The sequence below is a fragment of the Saccharomycodes ludwigii genome, chromosome II, assembly GCF_020623625.1.
Source record: "Saccharomycodes ludwigii strain NBRC 1722 chromosome II, whole genome shotgun sequence".
Classification (NCBI taxonomy): domain Eukaryota; kingdom Fungi; phylum Ascomycota; class Saccharomycetes; order Saccharomycodales; family Saccharomycodaceae; genus Saccharomycodes; species Saccharomycodes ludwigii.
The window spans coordinates 2017031-2035724 of NC_060201.1; the positions used below are offsets into that span (position 1 = coordinate 2017031).

Sequence of the window (18694 nt, forward strand, 5' to 3'; positions counted from 1 at the left end):
CAATAACAGGAAATCGAAAGATCATTTTCTATTAACATACTGTAAACATATATCACAAAGCATCGCAATTAACATTCAACAAAAAGGGTTAAATAACTAGAATATATTATATATATACCCAAAATGTTTCAAGGTGCTAATGGCACTGCCAGAAATAACATTTATAACATAAAAACTTTTTATACTATTGTTAATCATAGGTTGAAATTTTTAGTAAGGTCTGCAGGTTATAGATCACACAGCACCCTGCTATTCGAACCACATAACATCAATAACAAAGTATTATTACGTTATTCTCCGTTATCAATTAAGAATAATGCCAGATTTTTGTTAAAAAACTCATTATCCTCCCTACCACACCCAAACACCTTTGCAATAAGTAATAATGTTGGTAGTACTAGAGTTATATCTTCCTTTATACCCAAAATAATTGCCAAGACAATCAAATTTCCAGCATATATTGGTGGTGGAGCTGCTGCTATCAGCGGATATCTAGTTTATAAACTAGAAGAAGCCCGAGACTTTGCATCAGATAAATTAGCCACTTTAAAGGATTTTATGGATGGTGTTGGGTCTATGTTGAAAGGAAACGGCGATGGAGAAAACGAAAATAATGGTGGAGGCAATGGCGATAATGACTCGGAGTCTTCGTTGGCAGGAGCTACTCTAATAGCAACTTTAACTGATACTGAAAAAGGTCAAGAAGAAGCCAAAGCTGGAAGTAACCAAGAAGGAGACGAAGAAGAAGAAGAAGAAGAAGAAACTGTTGACACCACCCAGGATGATATGGTGAATTTAACCAAACAAATGATTGAAATTAGATCTATTTTAAACAAAATCGACTCTAGCTCTTCAAACTTGACCTTGCCCTCTATTGTGGTTATTGGCTCACAAAGTAGTGGTAAATCTTCCGTTCTAGAAAGTATTGTTGGTAAAGAATTTTTACCCAAAGGTTCCAACATGGTTACAAGAAGACCTATTGAGTTAACTTTGGTAAACACACCAAATAATCGTGAAACAACAGCTGACTTCCCAACAATGCGAATGTATAACATAAAGGACTTTTTAGAGGTGAAAAAAATTCTAACTGATCTAAATTTAGCAGTACCATCAAGTGAATGTATTAGTGAAGACCCTATCCAACTAACTATAAAATCACCAACTGTACCCGACTTAAGTATGGTGGATTTACCGGGTTATATCCAAATAGAAGCCGCTGATCAACCTATCGAATTGAAAAGTAAAATTAGACAATTATGTAACAAATATTTGGCTGCTCCTAATATTATTTTGGCTATTTCACCTGCAGATGTGGACTTGGCCAATAGTACCGCTTTGAAGGCAAGTAGACAAGTTGATCCTGCTGGGGAAAGAACCATTGGCGTTGTTACTAAATTAGATATGGTTTCTCTTGACGAAGCTAGAAAAATTTTAACAAATAAAAAGTATCCCTTAAAAATGGGCTATGTTGGTGTTATAAATAGACCGCCTATTTCAAGAGCCACAACAACTGCTGCTGCTGCGCGAAGATTTTTTGGTAATGAACAACCTACTACTGGTGATAGTAAAAAAAACTCTTTAGTAAATGTTAGTTCATCGGCATCACCATCTGACTATGAAAATCAATATTTTAAGACCTATAAAGACTATTTCTCAAAGTGTGAAGTTTCGTCCAGAAAACTACGTTCTAAATTAATTAAAATTTTAGAAGTTTCAATGTCCAATGCTTTAGAACCAACAGAACACTTGATACAACAAGACTTGGACGACACCTCATATAGATTTAAAGTTGAATTTAATGATCGTCAGTTAACACCAAAGTCTTATTTATTGAGTCAGATAGACATCATTAAATCTGCCAGTAAAGAATTGCAGGAACAATTTTCCCGTAGCGAATTGAAATCCATTTTAAAAGCCGATTTGGATCAAAAAGTTTTGGAAATATTGGCTAACAGATATTGGAAGGAGACTGGATTATCCTATGGTAGCGGAGCCACCGTTGCTTCCGAGGTTGATGATGTTTATTGGCACAAAAAATTGGAACTAGCTTCTTCCAGTCTAACTAAAATCGGGGTTGGCAGGTTAAGTACCACATTGGTGACTAATGCCATATTAAAAGAATTAGATAATGTCTTGGATTTTACTACTGGTAATGAAACGGATGGGTTAATAAGGCAATTAGTAAATAATACCGCCATAAATGTTTTAAATAGCAAGTATTATTCCACTGCTGATCAGGTAGAGAATTGTATCAAGCCTTTTAAATATGAAATCGAATTAGAAGATAGGGATTGGAACGAATCTAGAGATCATTCGATAGCATTAATTAAAGAGGAGTATAGACAGTGTGCTGAAAGATTTTCTATGTTAAAAAGTTCCATTGGCAGTAGTAAATTACAACAAGTTACCTCATATTTAAACAAAAAAAGAGCGATTTCGAACTCCATAGGTACGACTGCTGATGCACCATTACTTACTGAAGAAACCTTAGGGTTTAGCAAATTATTGTTGGAACGTGGTCAAGAAGCTATTCAATTAGATAACAGGATCAAACTGCTACAGTTTCGTTTGAAGATTTTGAAGAAAAAATGCCAATCTAGTAAAGATTCCGATAGATGCCCAGAAGTATTTTTAAATGCAGTCAGTGATAAATTGACTAGCACAGCTGTTTTATTTTTAAATGTTGAATTATTAAGCGACTTCTTTTATAATTTCCCTATTGAATTAGATAAAAGGGTTTCCTTATTGAACAATGAACAAATTGAAATGTATGCTAAGGAAGATTCACGTATTGCAAGGCATATTGAGTTACAAAAACGTAAAGAATTATTAGAATTAGCATTAAATAAAATAGATTCAATCTTAGTTTTTAGGAAAACATATAGGGGTTACCAAATCCATAAATAGGTTGTCTGGTATAAATTACTCGGAATGGTGCTAAACTTTGAATTAATTTTAAAAAGAAATATTGTTATTGTGCGTTATGCTGTATTCATGTATTTATTTATTTATTTATTTAACTTTTTTAACTTTTTTATACTTATCATATATAGTTTTAGTTAATATTTTCTCATATGACTTTTTTTGTTAAAAAAAAAAAAAAAAAAAAAAATATATTATATGTTGCTTTTTTCAAAAATTGCACATCACTTTGGAACATATTCGATACAAAAATCTGATTGATACCTGATATCGGGGATGTAGGATGTAAATTGTTTTTTTTACTGAACTCCTCTAACTGCCTTCACTTAAACAGGCAAATTTTCAAAAAAGTTTATATACGTATAAAGATTGAAAAATCAAGCAGATAAAATAAAAAAAAAAATATATATGGATAGTAATGTACAGAGTCACCTTAAATAAAAATATAAGCAATTTAATGTAAATGGGAGCCTTTTTAAGTTCTATCTTCATTATCATTTCAGTTTTTCATATCGCTCAACCTAAAAAATAGAAAGTGGTGAAAAGAAAGGAGAAGGAAAAAAAAAACACATAATAATGGAGCCCTTGTTGGTGTTAAAAGTTTTCTATTGCTGGTTATATAGATATGAAAAAAAAAAGAAAAAAAAAAAAAAAGAGGCATCACTCTCAATTTAATCTCTTTTTTCTAATGGATTGTATCTTAGAAATTTTTCAATTAAGTCAACATGGGTTAAAATCATTCTTCTGCAACAGTATCTTTTAAGTCCTAATCTACTTAGAGCAGTACCTTCATCAATTTCATCTTCCTGCAACATATTTAAATATGCTTCCCATTTATCGCCAACAACTTTCCCACACGAAAAACACCTAATTGGAACAATCATCTGTGTATATGTCTTGATTATTTTGTGCTTTTTTTCATTGGTCAAAAGTAATAACCTCTTAAATAGAAAATAAAAAGTAGAAAAAAGAAAAAAGAAAAAAAAAGAGAAAAAAAAAATTACCAAGTTTCTTTTTTTTTTTTTTTTTTTCCTGGAAAGATATTTTTAAAAATTTTAGGCTAACCTAAGTGCAAAGTCGTATTCGTATAAAATGATACAAACATCCAAAATAGGAAACTTTTTCTCGTTTCTTTTTTTTTTTTATTTTTTTAATTTTTTTTATTTTTTAATTTTTTATTTTTTTATTTTTTTAATTTTTTTTATATTTTATTTCGTTATTTCGTTTTTTTTTTTTTCAATGGAAAATTTTATAACTATCTTTTATAAAGAAATAAAATATTATAGCCAGGTTTCTTTGAGACATTCACTTACGCAAAAATTTTATTATAATTTGTCAAATATTTTTACTATTTAACTATTTAAACTTACATGTTAATAGTACAATTAACTATCTGCAACCTTTCCCACCAATAATTAATTAATAACTAACAACAAAGAAAGAAACATTAGAAACACAAGGGGAAAAAAAAACTTTTTAGCTTCTCCAGACTAGCGAAAAATTTTGAATTCATTATACATTTTACAAAGTTTTTTTTTTTTTTTTATCCTCTTTCCCTCCCTTTAATCTATAGCCATCTTTAAGCTTTTATTTAGATTTTCAAATTTAACAACTTCAAAAATGACAACAGCGTCATCAAATATCACTGCCAAAGATACCAACAACAAATATAATTTATCAGTTGTTTCCGGTGGTAGGTTAACTTTATCCCGTGCTCAATTTAACTGTTCCTATAACCATGTTTCATATCTAACCAGTGATTCCAAACATTATATTGTTCCCTTTAATAATATGATCAAGATTTATTCTATGGAAACCAGACAATGTGTTAAGACCTTTAAATATTTGAATAACCCAGTTTTATCTGAATTAGTATCATCATCTTCTTCTAATAGGGTTGAAATTATTGATATTGATTTTGAAAGAGAAAATGATAACATTGTATTTTATACTTCTACTTTTAAAAAAATTGTGATGCAATATACAAAAAAAAAATCTCCGAAACAGGAAATTTCGGATAATTTAGTCGTTGATTATTCTAATAAGTTTGATACAAACGTTTCTACTTTAGTTAAAGTTTTTAATAACAATAACAGTGGTCTTTTGTTCTTGGTTCATGAAAAAGATACTACTGTTAAGAAAGGCGGAAACGGCTTTTTAAATGTTTACAAGTTGGATAATAATAATAATAATGGCACGAATGAATCGCATATTAGTATTAAAAAATGGAATGAGGGTGAAGTCATACTAAATACTTGGTCTAATAATGAACAGTATTTATTAGTATTGACTAAAACATCATGCTCCTCCCCAGATAATAATAAAAAACTGTTGCACATTTATAATTTACATGACGTAGAGGCTGCAGAATTGGTAATTAAAGTTCCAGAAACCAAAGTATCTCAATCATCTAATGCACATTATATCACCACAATGGCGATCAATAACACTGCTTCTCAAATTGCGCTAGGCTATGCCTCTGGTGTAATTACATTGATAACTTTAAACAATAAATCAAATATTGGGGAGGAAATTGATAATTTACAAATAAGAACTTTGAAATGGCACATAGACTCGGTTTTAACATTGAATTTTGATAACAGTGGGAGTTACTTATTATCCGGTGGTTGGGAGAAGGTTTTAACTTTTTGGTTACTATCTGATACCAATGTTCAACAATTTTTGCCTCGTTTAAATGGTGTTATAATAAGTGTTACCAGCTTAAGTACCCATATAAATGATAATAGTGGTGACGGTAAGTATATTTCCTTGTTATTACAACATGCTGACAATAAAACTAACTCGGATTATGAGTTGTTGGTGATCAATTCTACCGATTTCCAAAGTAAACTATGCTGCAATGGTCCCTTAACAAATTTTGAAAGCGAATTGCCGATCAAATCAAGTAATTATCAACCAATTTCTATTGTTAGTAACCATAATTCCAATAATGAAATCTTCAAAAAAATTCTAAGAAAGTCAGTGAAAAATAAAAGACAAGATTATACCGCATTACCCTTCACAGTTTCGCCTAAGTTTAAAAATTTAATTTATTTCCCACATAATTCTGGGGTCTGCATATATGATTTTTATAAAAATGAACAACTCAAATATCAATATCTATCTACCAATGTTAGTAGTTTTATGGGTAAAGTTCGTTTAGAACATGAGAATATTTCGGATCCACAAATTCTTAAAATTGACTTCACTTTGAATGGAGAATGGATGGTTACTTATGAAGTTGAAAAACAACCCAATGGATTGTTATCTAGTAATGATAGTTCTCATATTTTAAAATTTTGGAACTTTGACACAGATTCACAAAACTGGAATTTACAAACAAAAATTATAAATCCACATGGTACGAACATTCCAATAACTGACATATGCCCTGCTCCGGTGAGTATTCTAAATTCCAATGCAATATTAACTAGTGACAACAATGGCGGTTTGAAGTTATGGGGGTGTTTATTGAAAGAAAACACTACGGCTAGTGCTAACAGCAATTGGGGCTTAATTGATATGAAATTGCCCAACTTTAATAATTTTAGCAATAATGTTAATTTAGAATGGTCTGGTGATGGTAGTTTAATATTCCATTCTTTTGATGATGTTTTAACCATATTGGATGGCAGGAAGCTGACTCCATTGGAGAACGAGAGTAAATTGCAGTTGGATTCTGCCATTCAATCATTACACTTAGTTGATGAAGAACATTTGTTTATTGTTACTACCACTTGTTTAACGGTTTACAATCTATTGCTTGGTGATTTTACTAAAGGGTTTGACCTATATCCATATGTGAATGGTATTTATAAAACAGGTGATTTAAGAAGACTAATAGCTGTAGATTATAAAAGGGGGAATATTGCTATTGTAGTTAACCAGAAGGACCCAGATTTTTGCGATAAATTCGATGTCAGTTATAAAGCTCATGTGGTTATATTTAATAATAATTTAACTTGTAAATTGGGTACTTTTACCTACAACGATTATATCACTGGTATTGTATGGAACAAAGATTCTGATTTCTATTTTATGGACATGAATTCTAGATTAGGAGTTGTAAGTACAACAATAACAAATGAATTATTTGATGTTGCTACTGACAACAATAACACCGATTTCAAACTAGAACTAAATTCTTTATCTGCAAGAAAATTAAACACTTCTAATACTGACGGTCAATCTCATGATGAAGATGAAGAAGCCAATATTATTAATGGAGAAAAAAAGCATAAAATCATTAGAAATAATACCTTTATGAATCTATTTGATAATATTGATAATGTTCAAATGGAAACTTTATTTGACAGTGTGTTGAGGACAATATCTTAAGCGATTATCCTTTAATACCCTTTTTTTTTTTTTTTTTTTTTTTTTTTTTTTGTTGTTGTCGTTCAAGGTTTGTATAATAATAATAGTAGTAATAAATATAAAGAGCATAAGATACTTTTCCATATACATATACATATATATGTATATATATATAAATGTAAAGCCAAGTTACTAGATTTTGATTTATATGTTTTTGAAAAAAAGATTACCGAAAGATGTGTTATGGACAACTATAACCGACTAAAGGTTCGGGTTTGGATATAAAATACAGATAGGGGGAGAAGAGCGTAAGTTGTAATATTGAATTATATTTCCCTTGTAGCAAATTAGCTTAACCCATCTAGAAAAAAAAAAATTAAAAAAAAAATAAAATAAAGAAAACAGAGAAAATAGCGCAGAAAGAAACCTTTGGTGCATTTTTGTCACTAAATAAAAATAAAAATAAAAAAAAAAATAAGTTGATGAATTAAATTTAAAAAGTCTGCGGAATTTTCTATACAGTTTAGTACTTTTTCATTAAAATTTTTGTACTTTTCGGGGTGTGTCAAAAAAGGAAAAGAAAAAAAAAAAAAAAAAAAAAAAAAAGAAAAAAAAGAAAAAAGCCTTTTGTTTTTTTTTTTTTTCTTTTTTTACCAACAAACATTAACTTTAATAAGTAAAACATTGTTATCATATTATTACAGACCTTTTTGAATTCGATCACTAATAGATAATTAATACTATCGAAACACAGAGGATAAACACCGAAAAAATAATAGTATCGCTAAAAAAAATATATAATAAAAAGATATCATGCCAGCTATTGAACAAGTTATTACGTCTTTCTTAGATACAGATTTATATAAATTAACGATGCATGCTGCAGTTTATACAAATTTCCCAGATGCTGAAGTAGTTTATAAATACACCAATAGATCATTTCAATTAAAATTTAACAGAGAAGCTATCGATTGGTTGCAATTTCAATTCAAATCTTTATCAACTTTAAAGTGTACCGAGGAAGAATTAGCTTATTTGTCCAAGGAAATCCCATATTTACCTCAAAAATATTTAAAATATCTTGAAACTTTCCATTTAACACCAGACAAACAAATGAGCTTTAATTATCATCAAGTGGAAGGCAAACCTCCCGGTCACTATGATTTAGAAATTTTAATCAAAGGTACCTGGAAAGATACTATCTTGTACGAGATACCAGTATTGAGTTTGGTTTCTGAAGCATATTTTCTTTTCGTTGATGCTGATTGGAATTTAGATGGACAATTAGAAAAGAGTTATGCCAAAACTTTGGAATTGTTTAATCATAATGTTGTTTTTAGTGAATTTGGTACCAGACGTCGTAGGTCTTTTGAAACTCATGACATTGTTATGCAAGGAATAATGAAGGCTGTTAAGGAAATTCCTGAAAAGGGTTCTAACTTTTTGGGTACATCAAATGTTTTACTTGCCAAGAAATATGACGTCAAACCTATTGGGACTGTTGCTCATGAATGGATGATGGGTATTGCCGCTATAACTGATGATTATACCAATGCTAACAAAATGGCTATGGACTCTTGGATTAGCACATTTGGGCCTAAAAATGTTGGATTGGCCTTAACTGATACATTTGGTACAGATGCATTTTTAAAAGTTTTTGTACCACCTTATTCGGATTACTATATTGGTGTTAGACAGGATTCTGGAGATCCAATTAAATATACCGAAAAAATTGCTCATCATTATATTGATGTTTTGAAATATCCTAAATTCTCTAAAACTATTTGTTATTCAGATTCTTTAAACCCAATTAAAGCAATGGAATACGCTAAAGTTGCTAAAGAGCATGGCATGAAATCAACCTTTGGGATTGGTACGAATTTCACAAATGATTTCCAAAGGAAATCAAACCTTCAAGTTAAAAGCGAGCCTTTAAATATTGTGATTAAATTATTGGAAGTAAATGGTAATCATGCCATTAAAATTAGTGATAATTTAGGTAAAAATATGGGTGATCCAGAAACTGTGCGTAGAGTTAAGAAGGAATTGGGTTACGTGGAACGTACCTGGGCGGGTGATGATGAAGCCCATAGGTGGACAAATGGTAGTAGCAAATGATCTTTTAATCTTTATAATTCTAACAGCTTCCCCTCCTTCCTCTTCCATGACAAGTTTATGTATTTTTGTTTTTATATTTTAAATATATTACTATAGTTAAGTAAAGTTGTTCTACTAATTTCAGTTTGTAATTTCATTTTTGTATCAAAAAAACTGCATTAACGGTGAACCTTATAAGATTGGAAAAAGAGATGGATAAAAGGAGCGGCAAATTAAGTTATAGGGCTTTGTAGATAGTTATTATACACTTTGATAACCCGGATTTAATTTGGGTGTATTAACTAACTAAATAAATAAATAACTAAATAAATAAATAAATAAATACTAAAATGAATTTTCCATCTATTTTTATAAATGTTTGTATTTTTTTTTTTTTTTTTTTTTTGATATTCTGTATTTATGTTACTTTTTCATGTTCCTTTTCAGTTTTAAGGTTTACTTCTAGTAATTCTAGCTCATAATTATTTTTGGTAACCCTCATCTGTTTCTATACTTGATTTTCTTACAAAATACTGATTTTATAGACCTTGCTAATTCTATATAATTTTTATCAGAGAAATTATACTAAGAGAAAAAGAAAAAGAAAAAGAAAGAAAAAAAGCAAAAGAAAAAGAAAAAGAAATAGAAATAGAAAAAGAAAAAGAAAAAGAAAAAGAGCCCTCTTTTAGAACATATTTGCTAATAATGTCTTCTTTAGATCCATTACCAATAAACGAAAGAAATATTGTTAATGTTCTTGAAAAGGCAAGTGGACCATTATCTAATGGATCAACTGATCAAAAAATAGCGGAACAACACTTGAAAAACTGGGAAACTGTTCCAGGTTATTATTATAATTTGCAATCCATATATCTGGACTTATCAATCCCTTTACAAATTAGATGGTTAGCAATTATTCAATTCAAAAATGGCTTGGAGAAATATTGGAGAGCATCAAGAGTGAACTCCATTAAAAAAGATGAAAAACGTGAGATTAGAAACAGATTGTTTGAATTATTAGATGAAAAAAATAACCAATTATGTATTCAAAATGCACAAGCCATAGCAAGAATATGCAGAGTTGATTTCCCAACTGAATGGCCTGATTTATTTGAAAATATTCAAAGTTTTTTAGACAACGAACAAGTTTGGAAAGATGAAATTAAAATTTATAATTTACTTATTCAGTTAAACCAAGTGATTAAGATTTTAGTTAATGTCAGGATTGGAAGATGTAGGCCAGCTTTGCAAGCCAAATTACCACTAATTTTTCCGCTTTTAGTTCGTGTTTATTTATACTATTTTAACGAGTGGACATCATCATATAATAGTAATAATAATAATAATAATAATAATAATAATAATAATAATAATAATAATAATAATAATAATAATAATAATAATAATAATAATAGTCCAAATGAAGATATTCTGAGTAGTTTGCACATCTCATATGTCTGTTGTAAAGTTTTAAGAAGGATTATTTGCGGTGGTTTAGAATCACCACACAAATATGAGCCTTGTGTTGAATATATGAATATTAGCATACAACACTTTGAAATTCTGTTGAATAATTACGACCAATGTAAACTCAGATTTGATCAATATGAAAAGTTTGTTAAATGTTTTGGTAAATTATATTTTAATTTTATATCTGGCTCGCCAACTAACTTTGTCATGTTACCATGTTCCAAACAAATTTTAATATCTTTAATAACCTTATTAATTAATAAAGCTCCACAAGTATATAATGAAAACACAGAAGAAAATGACTTTTGGGAACAAATTAGTATACGAGGGTTATTAATTTTAAAAAAAACTATAAATTTCCTTGACAAAAAGGGTGCGATCACTATTAAGTCCAAAAATGATAAAAATGAAATTAATTTTGCCATTTCCGTTTTAAAATCAAAAATTTTCACTCCACAAATGATCACTGAATTTATGGATGTTTTAATTAATTGGTATTTAAAATTAAGACCTATTGAGTTAGAAAACTGGAAATTAGACCCTGAAGAGTGGATTAGTGAGCAAATAGCCACTTCTTATGAATATCAAGTTAGACCATGTGCCGAAAATTTTTTCAAAGATTTTATGCATGTGTTTAAAGCCACTTGTGCACCATATCTTTTAAATAAAATTGAAAATAGCAGTTCCCAAGTAGACTTTTTAACAAGAGATGCACTGTTTGCCTCTTTCCAATTAAGTTGCAATTCTATTACCGATATTGTGGATTTTAACAAATTATTAGTTACAGTATTCTTGCCTCAAGTTAATCCAAATAATTATAATGAGGATGAATTGAAAATTATTATTAGAAGAGTTTGCTTAATTATCAACGATTGGTGTGAGGTTCAATGTTCACAGGAGAGTAGGGTTATTTGTTATGATTTTTTAGCACAGTTGCTAACCTCTTCTTTTGCATCTAATGATAAAGTGATCCAATTAACTGCAATCAGTTGTCTAAGAACTATGATAGATGATTGGAATTTCGAAAAGGATAAATTCCAGCCCTTTTTGGAAAAATATGTAAATATTTTACTGAGAAATATTTTGCCTCAAGTTTCAATGACTCAAACAAGATTATATGTTTTAGAAACTATTTGTGATTTGATTATAAAGACAAAACCCTTAATTGATAAAACCACTTTGGTGGAAATTTTACAAATCATTCCACCTTTATGGGAGGCAACCACTTCAGTTACTAATACATCAGCCACAACAACAATTACTAATAATGAATTCATTCTATCAAATGTCTTATTAAGATTATTAAAAAATTTAGTTATATCTTTAGGTGAGCATTCTCATTTAACTTGGGAAATTTCTATCCCTATTGTGGAAATGTGTTGTAACCCATCCTCTCCGAATTATACTTTGTTATATGAAGATGGGTTTGAATTGTGGCACAGTTTGATTAATAATTATCCACTTGGCGATAATGCAGCTAATGGAATACCTCAATTTACAAACCTATTACCATATTTATTGAATGGAGTTGAGGATAAAATAGAGATTTTGCCAACATTGTTGGAAATCATGAAAAGTTACATATTGGTTATCCCAAATATAGAAGATATTTTGAAAATTAAGGAATTCTATGCAATTTCTACTATTTTAAGTACAAATATATTGAAATTGAGAGATGATTCTTTTGAATTGATTTTGAGTATTTGGGATATTATAATTGTCAAATATTATGGACGTGGTGATCATGATGGCAATACTGATATTTCGAATAACATGTTATTTAATTGGTTTTACAATGCGCAAATATTGTCTAATTTAACCTATTCTATTTTTTTAGTGGAAAGGTTAAGTGATTATCAATTAAGTCAATTATTTAATATAATTGCGCGTTTATCATTCGAAGATTTCAAGTTAGTTATTCAATTTTTATCTACATATCAACTTGAAATATTGCCGGCAATGGACGTACAAAATAGGTTGCCATTGAGTGAGCGCGAAGTTGTTTTCAAAGAGATGGCATTTAGCAAGATTTTAGAAAAATTTTTAATTATATGGTTACAAAGTTTTAATTCCATGTACGATCCTAAATTAAAGAAGATTGGTATATTGGGGATTAGTAAATTTCTTTTGAGTCCACAGGTTCTGGAAATCTCAAATATGTTTAATAGTATTAGCTCATTATGGGTTGAAATGATGGAAGAAATAAATGAATTGGATAGTGGTGATTGCGAAAAATATCATGCCTATGATTTAGAAGAGCAGCAATATAAAGATCAAATACAAGAGCAATTGCCACCTGAATACATCAGATTGAAAAATTTAAAATTATTAAAAGATCCTGTTTTCACAGTTAATCTAAAAAACTTTATCAGAGAATTACTTACCTCCATCAGGGTTGATGTTTTGGGAAATTCAAAATATAATGCGTTCATTACAGATTATGCTAATCCTTCCATTTTGGAAAATATACAAACTTTTTTAAGCATTAGAAGAAATTGATTCAATTGAATATATATTTTAGATAACCGAGGTTATTGTAGATAATGGTTTTTTTTTTTTCTTTTCTTTTTTTTTTTTTTTTTTTTATTTAAAACTATAAATAATTATGATGCGCTTTCTTGGGCGAAATATTCTAACACAGTTTCATAACAAGTTATATACTGAGTTAAATTTTGAACCATTGATATTCTCTGTCTTCTCAATTCATTAACAATAATGAAAATTAAGTCCACCTGCAAATTCCAAATGTCTATCAATGTTTCTTCTTGAGAATTGGAAAACAAGTTCAAGATGTAATCAATAGTGACAAAAACACCAGTCCTTCCGCATCCAGCAGAACAATGAACCAACAGAGGTGAATTTTTTGTATGAGGTGCACTTACGGTAACAGTATTTGTGTTATTATTATCATCAGTGATGGCACCATTACCAGCATGATCAAAATTGTTTAAATAAATTGAAGTACTACTACTATTACGGTCAAATGTTTTTTTTTTGAAAATTAAATCGCTGAATTCATGGTTATTTTTATATCTCCTAATGTTTTCCATAAATTTCAATTCGTCCTTTTGTAACAATTTTTTAACATTGTACAATTTTAATATTTCTTTACTCACAATGGAACATGAATCTAGCCATTTTGTATACTGTAATTGATAAACAATGTGGTCTTTATCCTCCAGCTCATCGTTGTAATGCTTGGTCTTTCTGGTAACTTTAAAAACTCTTAAAATACATCCTTCGATATTCGCAACGTTTTCCCAACATTCAGTTACCTCAACATCATACTTGGTTAATGATACTGTATTCCAATACATGTCCCATTTTCTCAAATCCAATTCATCATTAGAGTTTAACGAGATAATAATTTTGGCGTTATTTGAAAGAACTACGTTCCAAAAATCATCAAAAGTGGACGGCAATGGTGCTTGAGTTGCTATATAATTATAATATGGATTTATCAATGGTATCTGCAAATAATTGGCATTAAAATAATCGTTGAATCCAGCACTATTAGCATTATGCCTGGCTTTAAAATATGCGTTATTATTGCCACTGTTACTAATATCACTATTTTTGCTGCCAGAATTATCACTGCTACTGCTACTGCTACTGCCACCATTGATGCCGGTACTACTGATGATATTATTGTTGTTCGATTGGGTACTGCATGATGGAGATGAGCTTGTTGTCATGTTTGGGGATCTCCTTAGCTTAACTCTTGAATGTTCATATGGTAAAATATTGCTATACCTATTTTTATTAAAAAATATTATGCCTTCTGTTAACAAGTATGAATCTAGCGGGGTCTCCAAAGAAGATGATGAGCAATCATCCTCTACTGAATTATTATCTATTTTTGTTTGGTTATTTAATACGTCAACAATATCTTCTTTTTTGCCTGATAAATTAGAAGAGACCTTACTTATTAACATTAATTCTGCTGGGTTAGAGTCTTCCTCATCAGAAAAGGGTGAAATTTTTGATGTTCTCGGTGTAGTTGCTGTAGATTGGTCACTGCCAGTGTCATTGCTGTTATTTATTTGAACTTTTTTTAATCTTTTTTCCTTTTGTAAACTTCTCAAAGAATATAATCTTTTCAAATTAACTCTATTGTTGATATTTTCGTTGTAATTGTTTTCATTATCAGACTTTTTACCTGAACCCATAGGATTTAAACATTTTTCCAATCTTTCATCTTCCAATTTTTCCAAAATTTCATATTTATCTAGCAAATATAACAAAATTTCAGTTTCGGTTTTATATAAAAATGGTAACAACCAACGAGGTAATTTAGTAGTCTTAATAATTGTGTCTATAGATTCATTAGAATCCTCCCTATTGGATTCAAATGATCTTCTCAATTTCTTTTCAGTTCGAATTTTTTGAAAAAGTTGTGGAATGTGGAATTCAAAATATTTTTGCAAACTTTGTGGTGAATAATGCAGGGTATCTTTTTTGAAAAATTTGCTAAAATTGTTAGAAACATTCGTATTAATTAATGTCGTTGTTAAAGAATTATTATTATTGTTGTTGTTGTTGTTGTTGTTGTTGTTATTGTTATTATTAACTTGTGTATGAAATGTATAGTTTTTATTTTTATTGTTAGTGTTCCTGTTATCCCATGGTATTTGTAACTTTAAATTAATTTTATTATTATCATTACCATTATTTTTATGCAATAACGTAGTAACATTGGTATTTTTATCTGATTGTAAAGCATTTGTAATGTTAGCAGCTATGTCTGGTTGATTGTTTTGATAATATATGATTTTGTATGATGACACACTATTGTTATATTTTTCTTGTGATAAATAACGTATGAATTTATTGATGAGTTGAAAGGTGTTTATTGCACAAAAAGTGGACTTAGTGTTTTCTTTACACCCGGTTTGGTAATCCTCTGTAAAAATGAAAATGTTACATTGATTTATTTGTTTCTGAAATACGGCTTGCTGTTCGGAATTTAAAGTAGAAATCAATTTCTCAAGTGAACAATTTGGTCTCTTTAATAATGTGCTGGGAAAAGATAAATCGATCATTGTTGTGGTAGTAGGTAAAGATAATTTATTAGTTGTAATTTTATTACAAATCATTCCTTGGTGAACCAAATTAAGAAATAATTGTTTTCCGGGAGTATACTCTGCTATCGCATTATGCAAATTTGCTAATGAATCTATGATTTCCAAATCATATTTTTCATAAATATCTGTGCTAGTTAAATCTATAATTTTTTTACTATTTGGTACGCCAAACATTGTATTCTTTGGTATGCCAAACTTTGTACTATTTGGTTGGGAAACAGTAGTAATATCAGTAAAAATAGTGGCAGTATTGTCACTGTCGTTTCTATTGCTGGTACAGGTTTTGGTATCTCCAGGTACCAAAACAGGTGAAAAACTAACACTATTTGGAGAAAAATCATTATTGTTGATTCTTGTATATTTTTGGGAATATATTTTAAAAAAGGGGTCCACTGGTGATTGAGAGACGGAAGCATTACTAAAAGGAGAACTACTATTACTATTATCATTATTATTGGTATTTTTGTTTCGTATGGATACGGATGTGGAATTAGTGCTGGAAGTGGAAACACTTGAAGTGTCTACAATATCAGTATTCGGATTATTGTTGACAATACTTCCTTGTGTTATATGTAAATTAGGATTTTGATTGGTAAGGGTATTCAAGTTGCCTACAAGCTGTTCCTTGGATGACATTTTGAACGGGTTATTGTTGTAGTTATTTACTATTCTTTTATTAACGAGAAAGTGTTGAAGAGAAATAAAAAGAAAAAGATATTATGGTTATTCTAGGAAATGGAAGTAGAACGGAATATCAAAATATGGATAAACCTCTAAAGGAAGTAAAAATAAAATAAGATAAAATAAAGTAAAAAAACTATTTAGCTATATATTTATTTTATTTTTCCAAATCGTAAAATTCTTTTGATTTAATTTAAGTTTAAGTTTAAGTTAAAATTAAAAATAATTTTTGATGATTTTTGTAACAAATGATGATTTAAAATTCCAGAATTTATAGAAAGTTATATTTATTACTTGTTGAAAGGAAAGAGAAGGCTTTGATTTTCAATGTGTTTTATATAATATTTTTTTTTTTTTTTATTCTTCTGTTTGAGATTATTTCCACCGGTTCTAAAAATAAATAAATGTATCCCGGCTTACCGGGCAGAGGAGACGGTGGTGGATTGACCGATTGATTGGCTAATTAGTTCTAGAATTTGTTTTATTTTTTTAATTCCAGAGCTGATCTCCTTTCCCCCTTGACAATACGTCATTTTCTAATAATACCTTTTCGTTTCTTATCCCTTTCTTTTTTTCTCCTTTTTATCTTTATTTTTATCTTTATTTTTATCTTTATTTTTATCTTTATTTTTAAACATCGGCTAAAAATACAATCCCCCCCCAATAGCAAATCCGAATTCTCTTTAACAAATCACAAGGAAATATAAGCTTATTATAAAAGTCTTCCAATTTCCTTGTCTCGTACAAACTGCCAGCTTTCTCTACTAATACCAATCTAAAAAATAAAATAAAAAAATAAAAAAAAATTTGTAGTCCAATAACCATCATTACCGAAGCTTGGGAAGTAAGCTTATATATTTATTTTCTAACGCGTATTTTTATATGTGCAGGTAATACACAAAAACGATTTCTTAAAGTTGACGCGTTAATTATTCCAACAGTACAATCCTTCAAAGTTAAATCGGTTCAAAGCTATGCATTGTTATTCGTTTAAAATCTTTAAATCACAAGAAATCAATTTTATTTAGTTTATTACTAGTGGTTTTTTATAGCCAGTAACAAACCAACTAAGTTTCAACGCTCAATAATAATACATATATGTGTATTAATTCTTTTTTTTTTTTTTTTTTTTAATTATCAAGAGCATTGGTAACAACAACGACAACAAATAAATACAAGTAAAGGAACAATAAAGTTACGCTAAGTATTAATCATATTCTATTAATTTATTTCTTTTCTCCGGAGGAATATAAAGTTATGAATAACAATAATAGCAATAATAATATCATCAGAAATAATGATCTTCCTGATAGTATTGGAAATACAAGTGTATTCAATGATCCCACTATAGATCTAACATTAAAAAAAATTAAACAAGACTATTTAAAATCAAAGCGCAATTTACACAATTTAGTTTCCAGCACAAACAATAATGGAAATGGCAGCAATCATTTTAATAACAATCTTTTTATTCAAGACAATATATCAGAAGAAGCTAATATTTTAAGACCTCTGCATAATACCAATATTAAAAATAATAATGATAATATAAATCACAATAGTTCACAATATGATAAATTCCTACGAAATCAACTGAAGGATACTTATTTGGCCAATAATAATAATAATAATAATAATAATAATTTATTTTATAAAAGTAGTGATGGAGTAGGTAGTGCAACTGCTTACAATCGCAATAATAACATTAATATGAGCAGTAATAATAATGATAATCGTACCAATAGTGATATTCAAGATTTATTAAACATTATTAGGAAGCAGCAAGAACAAATATCCAGATTATCCCAAGAAATACAACAGCAAAAAATAGTTACGCACACTTTGAATGTTAATTTCAATAATTTACAGTATAAGTTGGATCAATTGGCTATCATCAATACCACCACCTCAAGTAAAAATGTTTCCGAGGTTACTTCTACTGGCAACAGCAACAATAATGTATCATACGATAATACATCCTATTTATTGAACAAGAAGGTAAACATGAATAATCATTCTAATGGCGGCAATTCCAACCGAAATTTTTCTAACTATAACGATAATACCACACAATTATTAGAAATATCATCTAACTATATAAATAATTAACAAAATCTAAACAA

At 29.1% G+C, this 18694-nt stretch overlaps 7 protein-coding genes across 7 annotated transcripts; 5 read left to right on the forward strand and 2 right to left on the reverse strand.

Moving 5' to 3' along the window:
• Positions 1-123: 123 nt before the first annotated feature.
• Positions 124-2907, forward strand: MGM1 (dynamin-related GTPase MGM1; the record flags this gene model as incomplete). Its single annotated transcript, XM_046080738.1, has 1 exon — positions 124-2907. One exon carries the CDS (start codon positions 124-126, stop codon positions 2905-2907), a length of 2784 nt encoding a protein of 927 aa, XP_045936215.1.
• Positions 2908-3593: 686 nt separating this feature from the next.
• RPB10 (DNA-directed RNA polymerase core subunit RPB10) lies at positions 3594-3806 on the reverse strand (the record flags this gene model as incomplete). Its single annotated transcript, XM_046080737.1, has 1 exon — positions 3594-3806. The coding sequence occupies one exon, from the start codon at positions 3804-3806 to the stop codon at positions 3594-3596; it is 213 nt and encodes a 70-aa protein (XP_045936216.1).
• Positions 3807-4542: 736 nt separating this feature from the next.
• NAN1 (Nan1p) lies at positions 4543-7260 on the forward strand (the record flags this gene model as incomplete). Its single annotated transcript, XM_046080736.1, has 1 exon — positions 4543-7260. One exon carries the CDS (start codon positions 4543-4545, stop codon positions 7258-7260), a length of 2718 nt encoding a protein of 905 aa, XP_045936217.1.
• Positions 7261-8052: 792 nt separating this feature from the next.
• NPT1 (nicotinate phosphoribosyltransferase) lies at positions 8053-9357 on the forward strand (the record flags this gene model as incomplete). The annotated part of the gene is made up of 1 exon (XM_046080735.1): positions 8053-9357. One exon carries the CDS (start codon positions 8053-8055, stop codon positions 9355-9357), a length of 1305 nt encoding a protein of 434 aa, XP_045936218.1.
• A 684-nt stretch (positions 9358-10041) lies between these two features.
• On the forward strand, positions 10042-13305 carry KAP120 (karyopherin KAP120; the record flags this gene model as incomplete). Its single annotated transcript, XM_046080734.1, has 1 exon — positions 10042-13305. One exon carries the CDS (start codon positions 10042-10044, stop codon positions 13303-13305), a length of 3264 nt encoding a protein of 1087 aa, XP_045936219.1.
• A 104-nt stretch (positions 13306-13409) lies between these two features.
• On the reverse strand, positions 13410-16526 carry PTP2 (tyrosine protein phosphatase PTP2; the record flags this gene model as incomplete). The annotated part of the gene is made up of 1 exon (XM_046080733.1): positions 13410-16526. One exon carries the CDS (start codon positions 16524-16526, stop codon positions 13410-13412), a length of 3117 nt encoding a protein of 1038 aa, XP_045936220.1.
• A 1302-nt stretch (positions 16527-17828) lies between these two features.
• SCDLUD_002111 (uncharacterized protein) lies at positions 17829-18680 on the forward strand (the record flags this gene model as incomplete). Its single annotated transcript, XM_046076871.1, has 1 exon — positions 17829-18680. One exon carries the CDS (start codon positions 17829-17831, stop codon positions 18678-18680), a length of 852 nt encoding a protein of 283 aa, XP_045936221.1.
• Positions 18681-18694: the final 14 nt, after the last annotated feature.